The sequence below is a fragment of the Carettochelys insculpta genome, chromosome 3 (genome assembly GCF_033958435.1).
Source record: "Carettochelys insculpta isolate YL-2023 chromosome 3, ASM3395843v1, whole genome shotgun sequence".
Lineage (NCBI taxonomy): Eukaryota > Metazoa > Chordata > Testudines > Carettochelyidae > Carettochelys > Carettochelys insculpta.
The window spans coordinates 12,216,035-12,229,148 of NC_134139.1; the positions used below are offsets into that span (position 1 = coordinate 12,216,035).

At 39.5% G+C, this 13,114-nt stretch overlaps 1 protein-coding gene across 3 annotated transcripts in view; it reads left to right on the forward strand.

Moving 5' to 3' along the window:
• The window catches only part of SLX4IP (SLX4 interacting protein), a 167,010-nt gene that overhangs the window by 30,359 nt on the left and 123,537 nt on the right, over positions 1-13,114 (forward strand). The window contains exon 1 of one of the 3 annotated variants that reach the window (XM_074988474.1): positions 12,436-12,456. The exons of the other annotated variants lie outside the window; for them this stretch is intronic. Within the exon in view, the coding sequence (XP_074844575.1) occupies positions 12,451-12,456 (6 nt within the window). The 5' untranslated portion in view covers positions 12,436-12,450. Of the gene's footprint in view, positions 1-12,435; positions 12,457-13,114 lie in introns of those variants that run through there. 3 annotated transcript variants of the gene reach the window in all.

The following is a 13,114-nucleotide window of genomic DNA, read 5'->3' on the forward strand; positions in this document are numbered from 1 at the left end:
GTGGCCCCGTGCTCCAGCTGACTGGCGCCATGGCGGACCCCTCTTTCAAAAAAGTCTGATGTGAAGCCTGTACATATGTATTCTTTTGATTTAGTTTTTTGAAAGGGGACAATCTTCCTCATACGGGATTAGAATTCGGATTTTGACGTCTGCACCCCCTTCTTTCGATTTTCTTTTGAAAGAAGGTGTTGCACACATAGACACTCCTCCCATTCTTTTGAAAGAGGGCCGCATACTGGGCCTGGTTTTTGGGATGTGTGTGCATTAAATTAGATTAAAATGGCAGGGATTCTGCAGTAGAATAATAGCAACACACAGTCTTTAATCACACGTTGTTTTAAAGCTTACTCATTTGTTTTGTTATACCAACAGAACAATATTTCATTTCCAAGCAATGGATAAATTCTGTGTTACTGCAGGAAGCTTTCTCAGCTCAAAACATGCCACCATACCTCATTCCATTTATTGACTTACATGGTATAATTTTTCACACTGAATTACACTGTGTAAATTTGTCTATGAAAAGGGGAAAGGTATTTGCTACATGAATCTAAAAGTAATTTTTTTCAAAGAAGTAGTGTGCAGAAAATTTAAATAATGACAGCTGTTGGTTCTGATTGAACCTAGAGATGCTGGGAAGTTAGTAAACTGAAAAATATAAGTAATTTTTATTATTGTTACTTGTACGTACACTTAGTGGCCAAACAATAGAAAGGTCCCTGGGTAATGTTCCTTGACTCTTGGTGTTCTGTGTGTGAACTTATTAAGTCAGATATCTGTAATTCTTCATCACGGGCATATTTTATAACAAGATTGGATTTTTTTTGAAACATACTTTAGTTTAAAAGGAATTATTTTAGTCCTATGGCTTTTGATCACCTCCATAACACAATAGATGATCGTGATGGTCCCTTCACAAGTGATCGCAGTCTATAAATACTACTTTCTGCCAGAGCTTGGGTAGATGATCAGGGATTTGAAACTAATCTGAATAATGCTCTGATATGATCCAGTGCCCCAGAACTCAAGAATCTAATCCCAGTCGGTTTGAGAGCAACCTCCGAAGTCATTGCCCAGACTTATTACTCTGTGTTGCTCTACAGTGGTGGTCATATTAATGTAAAGAATTGGATTGTTTTGTTTTGAGTATCACATTGATTAACTACAAAGACCTTAGTTGGCAATGATATTATACTCATCTTAGGTAAATTGGCTGTCTGGAGTTTAATATGCAAACAGACTTTCATATAAGATTTATGATTTTTGTTAGTATTTAGTATTATTGGCTTATGTAGATGCAGTATGCAAGAAACATTATTTTATATCTTAGCTGCCATGGTATAGTGTGGGTAGTTCATTTTACACCTATGTCAGCTGTAGCTCTCCAGAAGTACTGGCCCCTCTATTTTGCAAAACTCTTATATCCTCTGTTCTCACATGGTTTGGCTATTTAATACCTGACTCTGCAAACAAGGGGGAATTGGTAGTGATCAAAGTGTCAATCTCAATATTTTTTGGAAGCTTTGTTATTGAACCACCAATGTGTATGAGGCTGGAGAAATCGTCAGCCACTGAGATTTTTAGCCAAATCAACAATATACACAGAATTTAAGTTCTCAGTTATTGTGGATGTGATACTGCACTTGTCATCAATGAAACAAAACTTTTGTCATAGACGAGTAAGTATCCACTTTACATTGAAGAGGGATAGGAATATGGGACTAAAGTTAAGGAATTTTCAAAACATTTCCGTACTTTCCGCTTTGCTGTTGTTTTAACTGTACCTAAGTTTAAAAATCGTGGACTTTGCAATTTTTCTTTCCTTTAAATTTCACAGGAAAAAATCTTTCAGGGTAACACAAGTTATAAATGTGTTCTACTCTTCTTAACTACCTTAACAAACATTTTTGTTAATGATTTTATTTTAGAAATGTGGTTTGAATGAATGAATTTCTCTACATGAAAACATGGACGTGTGTCACTTGGGGTGTTTCATGCCTTGTTTGAGGACTTTGTATCTCAATGTTTAATATTCAGAGTCTAGCCTTAGTTATAAGTGTAATAGATTGTTTCATGCTCTGTATATTCACAGTTATGGTATTGAAATGTTAAGACCACACACAGACAGCAAAGACTTTAGCCACTTAAGCATGTAAACAGTCTGGTTTTTTTACAAAGTAGAAAAATATTTCTGGTGTGCTATTTTAAAAAGATCAGCATGTTAAAATGCGGTTTGCAACTGTGTCAACATTTTTGGCTGTGACCATTAAATCAATAGTCTCTTGATAATATATAAAATATGGAACTGGTTCGTTTACTGCTGGGATTAGTGTAGCAATTACTGCCTGCAGTTTCAAATAGATAATAGATCAGAGAATTATTTTGCATGATCATTCTGCCCATTAAAGCACTTGTTGTTTGTTTGTGTGGTGTTTGGTTTTACAAATTGCTTTTGGCTCTGATGGACATTGAATGAACAGGTATAATAAATATTTTACTATAAATACATTTTCATTTTGACAGGCAAGGACAATTTCAAATAAGTCTTTGCCCTTGCTTTTTCACTCAGGAGTTTGAGCTTTCTGAATGGCCACAGACAAAAGAACATATTTCTTTCTTCACAAACCTCAGCTGTCTTGAATTCTGATGACATTGTCCTTTGTTATATTTGTTAATTAATACACTCTCTCAGCATAGATCATTACTGCAATAATAATCAAAATGCAGACCCTCACAGATGTGGAGTATGGGCTTGAGGACACCCTCATTTTCAGTATGAAGGATTGCAGACTACAGGGCCCATCATGCAATACTCCTCCTTGATCTGGCAGCTGAACTGTGGGATTAAGATGGCATATTCATATAAAAAGCCAGGATCCTTATGAGTTGCGTCTGTATTAAAATAATAATATCCCACAGACATTTGTGTTTATGTTCTATCAGGGCACTCTGAATCGGGGGTGGGAGTCAAGAAGTCACTATAGGGGCTCGTTTGCATATTTGGCTTAATCTAATTCTTGAATTCCCGCCCCCCTTCTGCCCCTTTACTCTCTGATTTGCTCACCTTGATCATTTTTTTTCTAATTTGTCCACCTTGATTACTGTTTTTGGTTCTCTGTGCCTTAAATATTGAGTCTGTTCTGGTATGGCTGTGGTCTAAAGAAGTGAGTCTGTCGCACAAAAGCTCACCTAATAAATTATTTTGTTAGTCTTTAAAGTGCTACTTGACTGCTTTTTTGTTCTGTGTGTCCTTTTTTGTCTTTGTCTTACACTTTGATGTGTAAGAAGTGAGGTGTAGATACTGGTGTGTGATACATTCTGCTTTAAACCCAGATTATTGAAAAATGCTGAGCACTCAGCTGGCCCCTTCATTTAGGAGCATGAATGGGAAATGAGTTCTCCTGAGAATCTGGTCCTTATTTTTTTTACTGTGGAATTATCAGAAATCCAATCTTGTCTTTCCTATTTTTCCTAGAGGGAATCATTGAAAAGTTGGAAATGGGGTTTTTGTGATCATCAGTTGGATGAACAAGTACAGGGAGTCCCTGTTTTATGTCTCCCCACATAATACTGTTTCACAGTCACATTGAACCGTTCTGCTTCACGTCCTTACGTTGTCTGCATTTACGTCTTTATGGTCCCCATCTGCACGCAAGCCTAAATTCATATTTCACACTGGCACGGACTTGAAGCAAGTGAAACTGCCACTCTCTGATGCGTCTCCCTCGGTTGGAAAAAATGATTTCTAAGCATAATGCCAGTGCTAGTGGAGTGAGTGGAGTTAGTGAATGTAAGTGATACCGCAGCAGTGGGTGTAAAATTGGACATGATCAAGCACAGTATAGAAGGTCAATGTGCTGTTGATATTGCTTGCCATCTTGGACTGCCACTAATGACCGTGCGTACTATTATCAAGAATGCCAAGGACATTTTGAGTAAAGCAAAGCATACTTCAATACATTATGCAACAATGGAGTGCTAAAATGGAAAAAAGGAATGGATGCTGGCTATATGCTTGGAAGATCTGAATAAAAACAATACCCCATCAGCCTAGCCCTCATTCAGGAGAAGGCCATCAGCTTGTATGAGGACTTAAAACTTTTTCAAGAAGAGACTGCTGGGGAAACTGTCACTGCAAGCTGAGGGTGGTTTCACCGATTCCAGAAAAGGTGTGGATTTAAAAATGTTCCAGTGCTGGGAGAAGCAGCTAGGGCTGACACAGAGGCAGCTGAAGTGTTGCCTGAAACCCTTAAAAAAGTGATTGATGAAGGCAACTATGACCCTTGCTGCATTTTTAATGCAGATGAGACGGGTCTGTGTTGGAAATGCATGCCATCTAGAACTTGTAGTTCTATTAATGAAAAAAAGGTTTCCTGGCTTCAATGCCTCTATGAACTATCTAACTCTGCTGGTATGGGACAGTGTTAAAGGGGCGATTTCTTGTCTATCAAAGTGAAAACCTATGAGGTATGAAAAACTATGTATGACATCTCAGACAACAGCCAATGGAGCAGACGGTTGTTGCCACTTTCAAGACATACTATTTGCAGAACACATTTCGAGCACTCATCCAGGAAACTGGTGATAAGGAAGAACCCATAGTCCAAGAATTTTGGAAAAAAATCAGTATTATGGATGCTGTGATGATCACTGGTGCCAGCTGAGAAGAAATCTGTTTGCATGATGGTGTGTGGAAAAAAACATGTCCTGAGGCCATAAAACACACTGGCTATGCCTACACTAGCCAAAAACTTCGAAATGGCCATGCAAATGGCCATTTTGATGTTTACTAATGAAGCACTAAAATACATACTCAGCGCCTCATTAGCATGCAGGCGGCCGCGGCACTTCGAAATTGACCCCGGCTACTTCGAAGTCCCCTTATTCCCGTGAGCAGACAGGAATAAGGGGACTTCGAAGTAGCCAGGGTCCTTTCGAAAAGGAGCCCTGTCTGGACGAGCCGCGTGGCAGTGAGCTGCGTCAATTTCGAAGTGCTGCGGCTGCCCACATGCTAATGAGCCGCTGAATATGTATTTCAGCGCTTCATTAGTAAACTTCGAAATGGCTATTTGCATGGCAATTTTGAAGTTTTTGGCTAGTGTAGACATGGCCACTGTGAGGTTTGAAGAAACCCCCACTCATTCTGAAATAGTGCATCTAGCAAAGGCTTCGGCAGAGTTGAAGAGAAAGATGTGGAAGAGCTGTTGGAATTACATCTATGCCTCTCACTCGTGAGGAACTTGCCAAATTAGACAAACAAGAATTCCATGAAGAAAGTGTGGACGAAGAAGAAGAGGAACAGAAACATGAAAGAAGGGCTGACTATTGCGACCCTTTGGTATATATTTGAACTGTCTGAGGAGTTCATTGACATTTTTAAGGCAAACATTCATCTCGTTGGTCATTCTGCAAAGTTGGCATGGGCCATAAATGATTATTTGGCGTGCTACAGAGAAATTTCTGATACCAAACTTCAGTATGGTAAACAAACAAAACTGGATTCTTTCTTTAAAAAGAAGGTGATGGAACCCAAACTTAGTGATGTTGAGATGACATCCTCATCCTCTGGCTGAATAGGACTTTTTTTAAAAAATTGCTGTTTAAAATGCTAATAAATAAGGTTTTTAATTTTAAGTGCTGTTTAAAAATGTTAATAAAAATGGTTTTCCTTTTTAATGATGGAAACGTTAAAAAAAGTTTTAAAAAATGCTATTTAAAAGTGCTAATAAAAATGGTTTGCGATTTAAGGTATGTGTGAATGAAATGTTTTTAAAAATGCTGTTCAAAACTACTGATAAAACTGGTGTTCAATTTAAAATCAGCGTGAATGAAATGTTTTCAAAAATGCCGTCTAAAAGTGCTTATAAAATGGTGTTCAATTTAAAATAAGTATAAATGAAATGTTTTAAAAACATGCATCGGGTGTGAGTTATATTTTGGTTGTTTGGTATGTTGAGTTCAAAACACTACTAGTATTACGTCTCTGAGATCCAGGAACCTAACCCTCTTCCACTGTTTCCTGTGGGATAAGGTTCCCTGCTCTGCGTCTCAAAGGTGATTTAGAGGATTTTGCGAAATGCATCCCACTGATTGTTATGGGTGAACATTTCCTGTTTTATGTTGTTTCATTACAAATCCCAGTTTTCTGGAACTTATCTGCAACATACAGCAGGGACCTCCGTATAGTGGCACTGGAACATTTTTAGGGTAGGGGTGCTGAACTAACCTCTCCTGCTTATTCCTGGCCACACCCCTGAATGGCCTCAGGGCTGGGACCACAGCTGGAAACAGCTGTGGACCGGGGGCCAGGAGCAGAGCCCTGCAGTTGGTAGCTGGGACTCCCAGTTGGCAGTGGGATTGGCAGTTAGCACCCCTGAAGCTGAAGGAGGAGCCTCTGGGTGAAGGGCCAATGGCCAGGAAGCTGGGACCCTGGCCCTATCAACAGAGCTCCAGGGAGAGAGACTGGTGGCTGGGACTTTGGGGCCAACAGTGGCGTTCCTGGAAGAGAGGCTGGTGACTGAGAATTGGGCCAGCAATGGAGCCTCTGGGCATGGGCTGGCGGCTGGGATCCTGGTACAGGGCCAGCAGTGGAGATGTCAGGTGCAAAAGTTGGGGTTCTGGAGCACTTCTTGCAGCCCTATTTCTTGTGTCTATGGGCAAGTATTCCCCTAGACCATGGGTGTCCAACCTGTTGGCTTGCCTGGGCCGCATTGAGTGAAGAGGAATTGTCTTGGGCCGCATATAAAATATATAATATAGTTAATGTATATAAATCACATAATAATGTTAAAAGTTGACGATCTTGTGGGACCGCATTACTAGCTGTACAGGGCCACATGCGGCCCGCGGGCCGTGGGTTGGACATGCCTGCCCTAGACCTTTGACTGCTAACAAAAACAAACAGAAATAAAGTTTTAAACAGATTGATCAGACTTTCTCTCTCAGTTGGTGACTTTCCACTTTCTGGTTATTTTTCTTGATTTTATTAGTTCTTTTGCATTCTTAGGGTGTACCTCATAAAACTGAGTAAAAAATATCTGATATTACCAACTCTTGCAGTTTCATTACAAAAAAAATCAGCTCCCGAAGGCAAGTGATTATTGGTTGTCATTTAAAAAAAAAGTTTGTAACTCTCATGGTGGCAGAGAGTAGCTCTGTACCCAATGTACTGTGAAGGGCTCAAGTGTCAGAAGTCAGTAAAAAGGAACCCAACATTTATTTATTTTTAAATCTCATGATTTTGGGGGCCAGTTCAAAGATTTTTGAACACTCTGTGTTAGCAATACTATTCAAATAAAAACTATCAGGGAAAGGAGAATGTATTCCCTTTTACCCCAGTGTCTCAAGCTTTTTTCATATTATATATATAATAAAGAAGCTAAAAAGGGCACAACTACCATTTTGCTCTTCAGATAATCTTTAAATGTAAAGGACTTTTTCTTTGTTTCAGAAACTGAAGATAGCTAGTAATAGCTACAATATTGTGGTGAGTGAGTCTTTTCTTTTACTCAAAAACCACATACTGTCAATAAATAATAAATTGCCAGTACTTATGAAAAACGTACTCTTAGCTCCGTGAGCCCTAAGATGCTTGGTTTATGGTATATCACTGAGCATTTTCTAATTGGAAAAAAATTGTGCTAATAAATTGGTCATATTTTTTCTTTACAAAATACAAAGAGGGAAGACTATCAGCATTATAATGAACGTGCTTAAATACATACCGGCTACGTCTACACTAGAACAAATCTTCGAAATGGCTATGCAATTGGCCATTTCAGAGATTACTAATGAGGTGCTGAAATGCATATTCAGCACCTCATTAGCATGCCGCCTTCTGCAGCTCTTCGAAATTGCCACGTTTCACTGCCATGTTTCACTGCTGTGCGGCTCATCCACACAAGGGTCCTTTTCAAAAGGACCCCGGGAACTTCATAGGAATAAAGGGCTTTAGAAGTTGGCAGGGTCCTTTCGAAAAAGACCCCCATTTGGACAAGCCGTGTGGCAGTGAAATGCGGGAATTTTGAAGAGCCGCAGCCAGCGGCATGCTAATGAGGCGCTGAATATGCATTTCAGTGCCTCATTAGTAATCTTTGAAATGGCTATTTGCATGGCCATTTCGAAGATTTGTGCTAGTGTAAACATGGCCACAGTGTGTTAAAGTCTAATCTGCTATGGGTGACATTTTGGGGCCTTTCTTGGAAATGTGGTGGGCTTTTTTGTTTGTTTTAAAGGTTGATCTAGATTGTAATGGACATAACTTGGCTGATTCAGGCTGCGTCTACACTATGACATAAATTCAAATTTAAGGCAGTTAGCTCGATATTACCATGTGACTCTCTTCACTGTAAATGCAATTAGCTCAATTTAGGGAATACTAATATCGAGATTACAAAATCGCAGTAACCTGATGGGTGTAGCATCAAGCTTGAATTCAGAGGTTCCATTAAAGGCTAATGTGGAAGCACCACACCTTAAAATTATCAGACAGGTAGCTGTGTTAGCCTGTATCTTCAAGAACAACAAGAAGTCCTGTGGCACCTTGCAGACTAACAGATATTTTGGAGCCTGAGCTTTCGTGGGCAAAGACCCGCTTCATCAGATGCATGAGTGGAGGTGGGGTGGTGTTCAGAGAAGTATTTAAAGAGGGGGAGTCCCAGTAAAAGGGAGGGCCAGAGCTATTCAGGTCTATTCAGTCAGGGTGGAAATGTCCCATTGTCAGTAGTATACATCAAGAAAGGAGAAAACAAGTCAGGTCAGTCAGGGGAGATGGGGGCCATTGTCACATTCTAATGTGGAGGTGTGACCATTCAGAGCAGAGAAGCTGCTTTTGTAAGGGGCCAACCACTCCCAGTCTCTGTTCAGTCCTTGGTTGATGGAGTCAAATTTGCAAATGAATTGCAGCTCAGAAATTTCTCTCTCCATTTTATTTCTCAAAAATTTTTATTGTAGGACTGCTACTTTGAAATCTGTTACTGAGTGTACAGGGAGATTGAAGTGTTCTCATACAGATTTTTGTATGTTACTGCTCCTAATGTCTGATTTATGTCCATTTATTCTTTTACGTAGAGACTGTCTAGTTTGGCCAACGTAAATTGCAGTGGGGCATTGCTGGCACATGATGGCTTATATTATATTAGTAGATATGCAGGTAAAGGAGCACGTGATGGTATGGTTAGCTGTGGGCTCATGTTTGTATGTCAGCCTGAAAATGTCTCTTTCTTTGTTATTAGCGCCTTGAGCTCATCTACCCATTACACATAGCCCCTGCAGGGACCTTGTGGTTCTGTCTTTACATTTGTTACGTTTTTCTGCGCTACCTGGTGCCAACCACTACCCTGCCGCACCACATGGCACCAAGGCTGTGGTGGGAGTCATGCTTGCATAAGATGCCGAGAAACTACTTCTCAGTGGTTTACATTTGTGTGGGAACCCTCGTCCTGCCCCCACAAGTACCATGCAGTCTGGATATTTCCCGCCCTCTGCCGCATCATGTGGGTAGCCCCCAACCCAATAAAAGGATGTGCCTGCCGTTCAGTGCTGGCCATACTGCTGGGCAGCACCAGGTCATAGGTTGCACCCATTAAGGGCTTCAAGGGCAGGAAAACTATTCAGGGGCTTGCGGCCCCCGGAGGGGAGACTTCGCTGGCGGCTCAGATATTGCGGGGGTTTGCTGCTACCGGGGTAAGTCTCCCCCCAGTGGCTAAGATATTTGGGGACTTGCTGCTGTCATGGAAGTATCCCCCAGTGGCTAAGATATTTGGGCACTTGCTGCTGCCATGGGGCAGTTTCCCCCAGCAGCTAAAATACTGGGGGGTTTGCCGCTGACATGGGGAAGGAAGTCTGTCCCACTGGCTAAGATATTTGGGGGCTTGCAGCCGTCGGGGGGAGGACTTCTCTGGAGGCTAAAATACTGGGGGTTTCGCTGCTGCTGTGGGGAAGTCTCTCCCACCAGCTAAGATATTCGTGGGCTTGCAGGTGCTGGGGGAAGTCTCCCCCAGCAGCTAAGATGCTTGCGGAAATGAGGATGGTCAAATTTGAACTTATAAATTCTGGAGTTACAAAATAGGTATTAATAAATTTGAATGTATCTCATATTGTAGATGTAGCCTGAGTCAGTATTGAACTGTATGTAGTATATTGAATGGTTATACTTTTTTTAAAAAGTGGAGAGCTCTGAACCTGCTGTTTCATCCTCATAGACAGACCTTTTAATTTGTATTGCCACCTTTCTAAGTTATTAAGTGAGGAGAGATTTAACTTCTCAAATAAGTTGACAGGTAATGTGCAGGGGTCTGCAACCTATGGGTCCAGAGCCACAGGTGGCCCTTTAAGGACTTCTTTGTGGCTCCCAGCTCTATAATTGCAAACTAAAACAAACAAAAAAGCCCCTCCTGATTTTATTTTCGATAAATGGTGACCATCTAAAAGTCCAACAGTGAACAGATCATATCTAAATAGCAAATGATACGTGATCTCAAAATGTTGGATAACTCCCTCTTTAATATGGGCAGTGGATTGTGGGATATGATAGTCTGTATCTGTGTTTTGATGGTGTTGCTATTAAAGTCTTGATTTTGAAAATGAAAAGGAAGCTTGTGGCATTCCTGCTGTGAAGGGCAATATGCATTCTTAGAAAGAAAATGGAAATTAAATATGAAATAAAATTGGCATAATTAAAGTGGGTTCAGGAGTGATAGGAAGATAGAGGTGCAAACATATACATGTTAAGTATGAGAAAATAGAGTATGTTAAAAGTTTGTGAATGTCCTGCAATAAACATGTAACACATTACAAATCATTGTGTGTTTGCTGCTCTTAAAATAGGTGTTGGAAAAGTTATGATTTGACATTATGTATTAAAGACTGTCTCCTATTCACATGCATTTTGTCTCTTGAATTACTGAGTTTTTACCAAATTTGAAAAAGAAAAGCTCTTCCTGCTATTTTGGTTGCTGACCCCAGTAATGTGGTATGCACATTATGAGGATACATAAAACAAAGAAGGGTAACCTTCTTTATTAGAAATATTTCCCTGGATATCAGGTAGATCATTTGACTGCCCATAATCACTTTTCATTTCTGCAGAATATAAGAAGGTACAGGGAGAAGGAATATGAATCTCTAAAACCAGTTCTAAACAGATTTGATGATTTTAGTATAAGGAACAAGAGATACTGAGATGTAAGGCAATTTGTGCGTGTGAATGCAAGTTTATACAAATGCATCTTTCACATACTGCTGTCCTAAATATGGAGAAAGGCAAATCTATGCAATTTTCCCAACAATCCATTGTGAATTACTTTGGTGTACTGAATGCAATTAAGATTATTTCTCTCGAACATTTCTGCTTGGTAAGAACAGAACAAATATTTACAGACAGATAGCTAGGAAGAGGATAGTTGTTCCCCTTGAAGCTGCTTGCTGACTTTTTTTGACCGATATCTCTGTGTGAATGTGTCCTTTTTAATGCTTAGTATTTAGTGATAGTATTGAGGGGTTCTATTTCTAGTGACTGCATCTAGGTTGCATATATGTCCAAATACCTTTTTTGAAGAGGTAAGAGTTTCAGTTCTGTCAGTCAATAGATCTGACAACTGTTCCTACCTTTTCTTCCTGTCAAACTTTTGAAGGCATTAAATATTATACTCTGATCTAGTGGGGCTGGTCTTCTGAATGAAATTTAACTGGATAGCATCAGTTAGATAAATTTGTTTAAATGATTTGTTGTGTATGATATTGCTATTCAAGGCAGCATTTTTTCTGAAGATTCCAAAACTAGAGGCTATTGTCAAGCTCAAACTGATCTTGCCTTTAAAGATGTTGGGCCTGATTCAAAGCTTATTAAAGTCAGTCAGGCCTGTTGTCACATGACACTTGTTCCTAATAATTGTCAGATTGCTGTTTCTCTATGTTGTAATTTGTTTTTTGCCATTTATTGCGCACAGTAGGTTTTCAGATCTCTCTTGGCATAGTGTAAGGTATAGCATCTAAATTCCTCTTGGCAATATGAGAAGTAAAAGAATGTTTCCTCTTTGCCCGACACATTCCCGTAACAATTTCTAGGTCTGTTTCAGTTGGTTATTGAGTTATGTATTTTTGCTAGGTATGCTGTTTTCTATGTGTGTGTCTATGGAGGAATAGATCTGTAGGTGCCCTTACACTGAATTATCCTGAGGCGTATGAAAATACAGAAGGTGTATATTAACTAATTAGGGCTAGTAAAATCAGCATGAGGTATCATTGTTGCTTTTTTCATGATATTACTTTCTTAATTTAACACACAGATTTTGTCTCAGGTAAGAGAAAATGTTCACCGTTTTTCTTTTCTCCACATTCCTGGACATCCTTGTTCATCTCTGCTTTTCATCTTTCCTTCCTTTTAACAGTGTCAGTTGAATCAATGATGAGAGCCGCCCACCACTACATTCTTTAAAAGAAAGCTGTTGGATGAAGGTACTGCTTTCAATAGCGGTCTGCCATAAGTTACAACAGATTTAATTTTTTCATTTAAATAATGCTAAAGAGGTTTTAGACCTTTTAATTTAAGATCAACATACTCCAGATCTTTTTTTTTCTAAATGCCAACAAAAATATAGTATGTTTATAAAGTGGTATGCGGTATGGAACTGAAGAATTCACTATGCATAAGTCAAGTTTTACAGATATGGGGCAAAATCTTCATTTCATTTAAATTGAGGGTCTGCCTCATGGTGTCACTCCCATAAAATGAATAGTGACAGAGAGAGAGCCGTGTTAGTCTGTATTCTATCAAAACATAAAAAGCAGTCATGTAGCACTTTAAAGACATTTTTAGTATTTAAAGTGCTACGTGACAGCTTTTTTGCTCCCATAAAATTAAAGTTTGCAGACATACGAGCACTTTGGCTTTATTTGCAACATTCACGTGCCAGTATAGTACAACTCAGTATACTTGAGGTCCTTTGTTGTTAATATTATGCTAATAGTTTTCTGCCTGAATTTCCTGGATTTGTGAAGAAGCAAGTATTCATTTTACTGAGTTTTTCATCCACATTTTATCAATTTCCTGACCTTGAAATTTTTTTGAAGGGCATTCAGATGGAGTTGTGCTTAAGGGCTGGGAGCAGGTCAG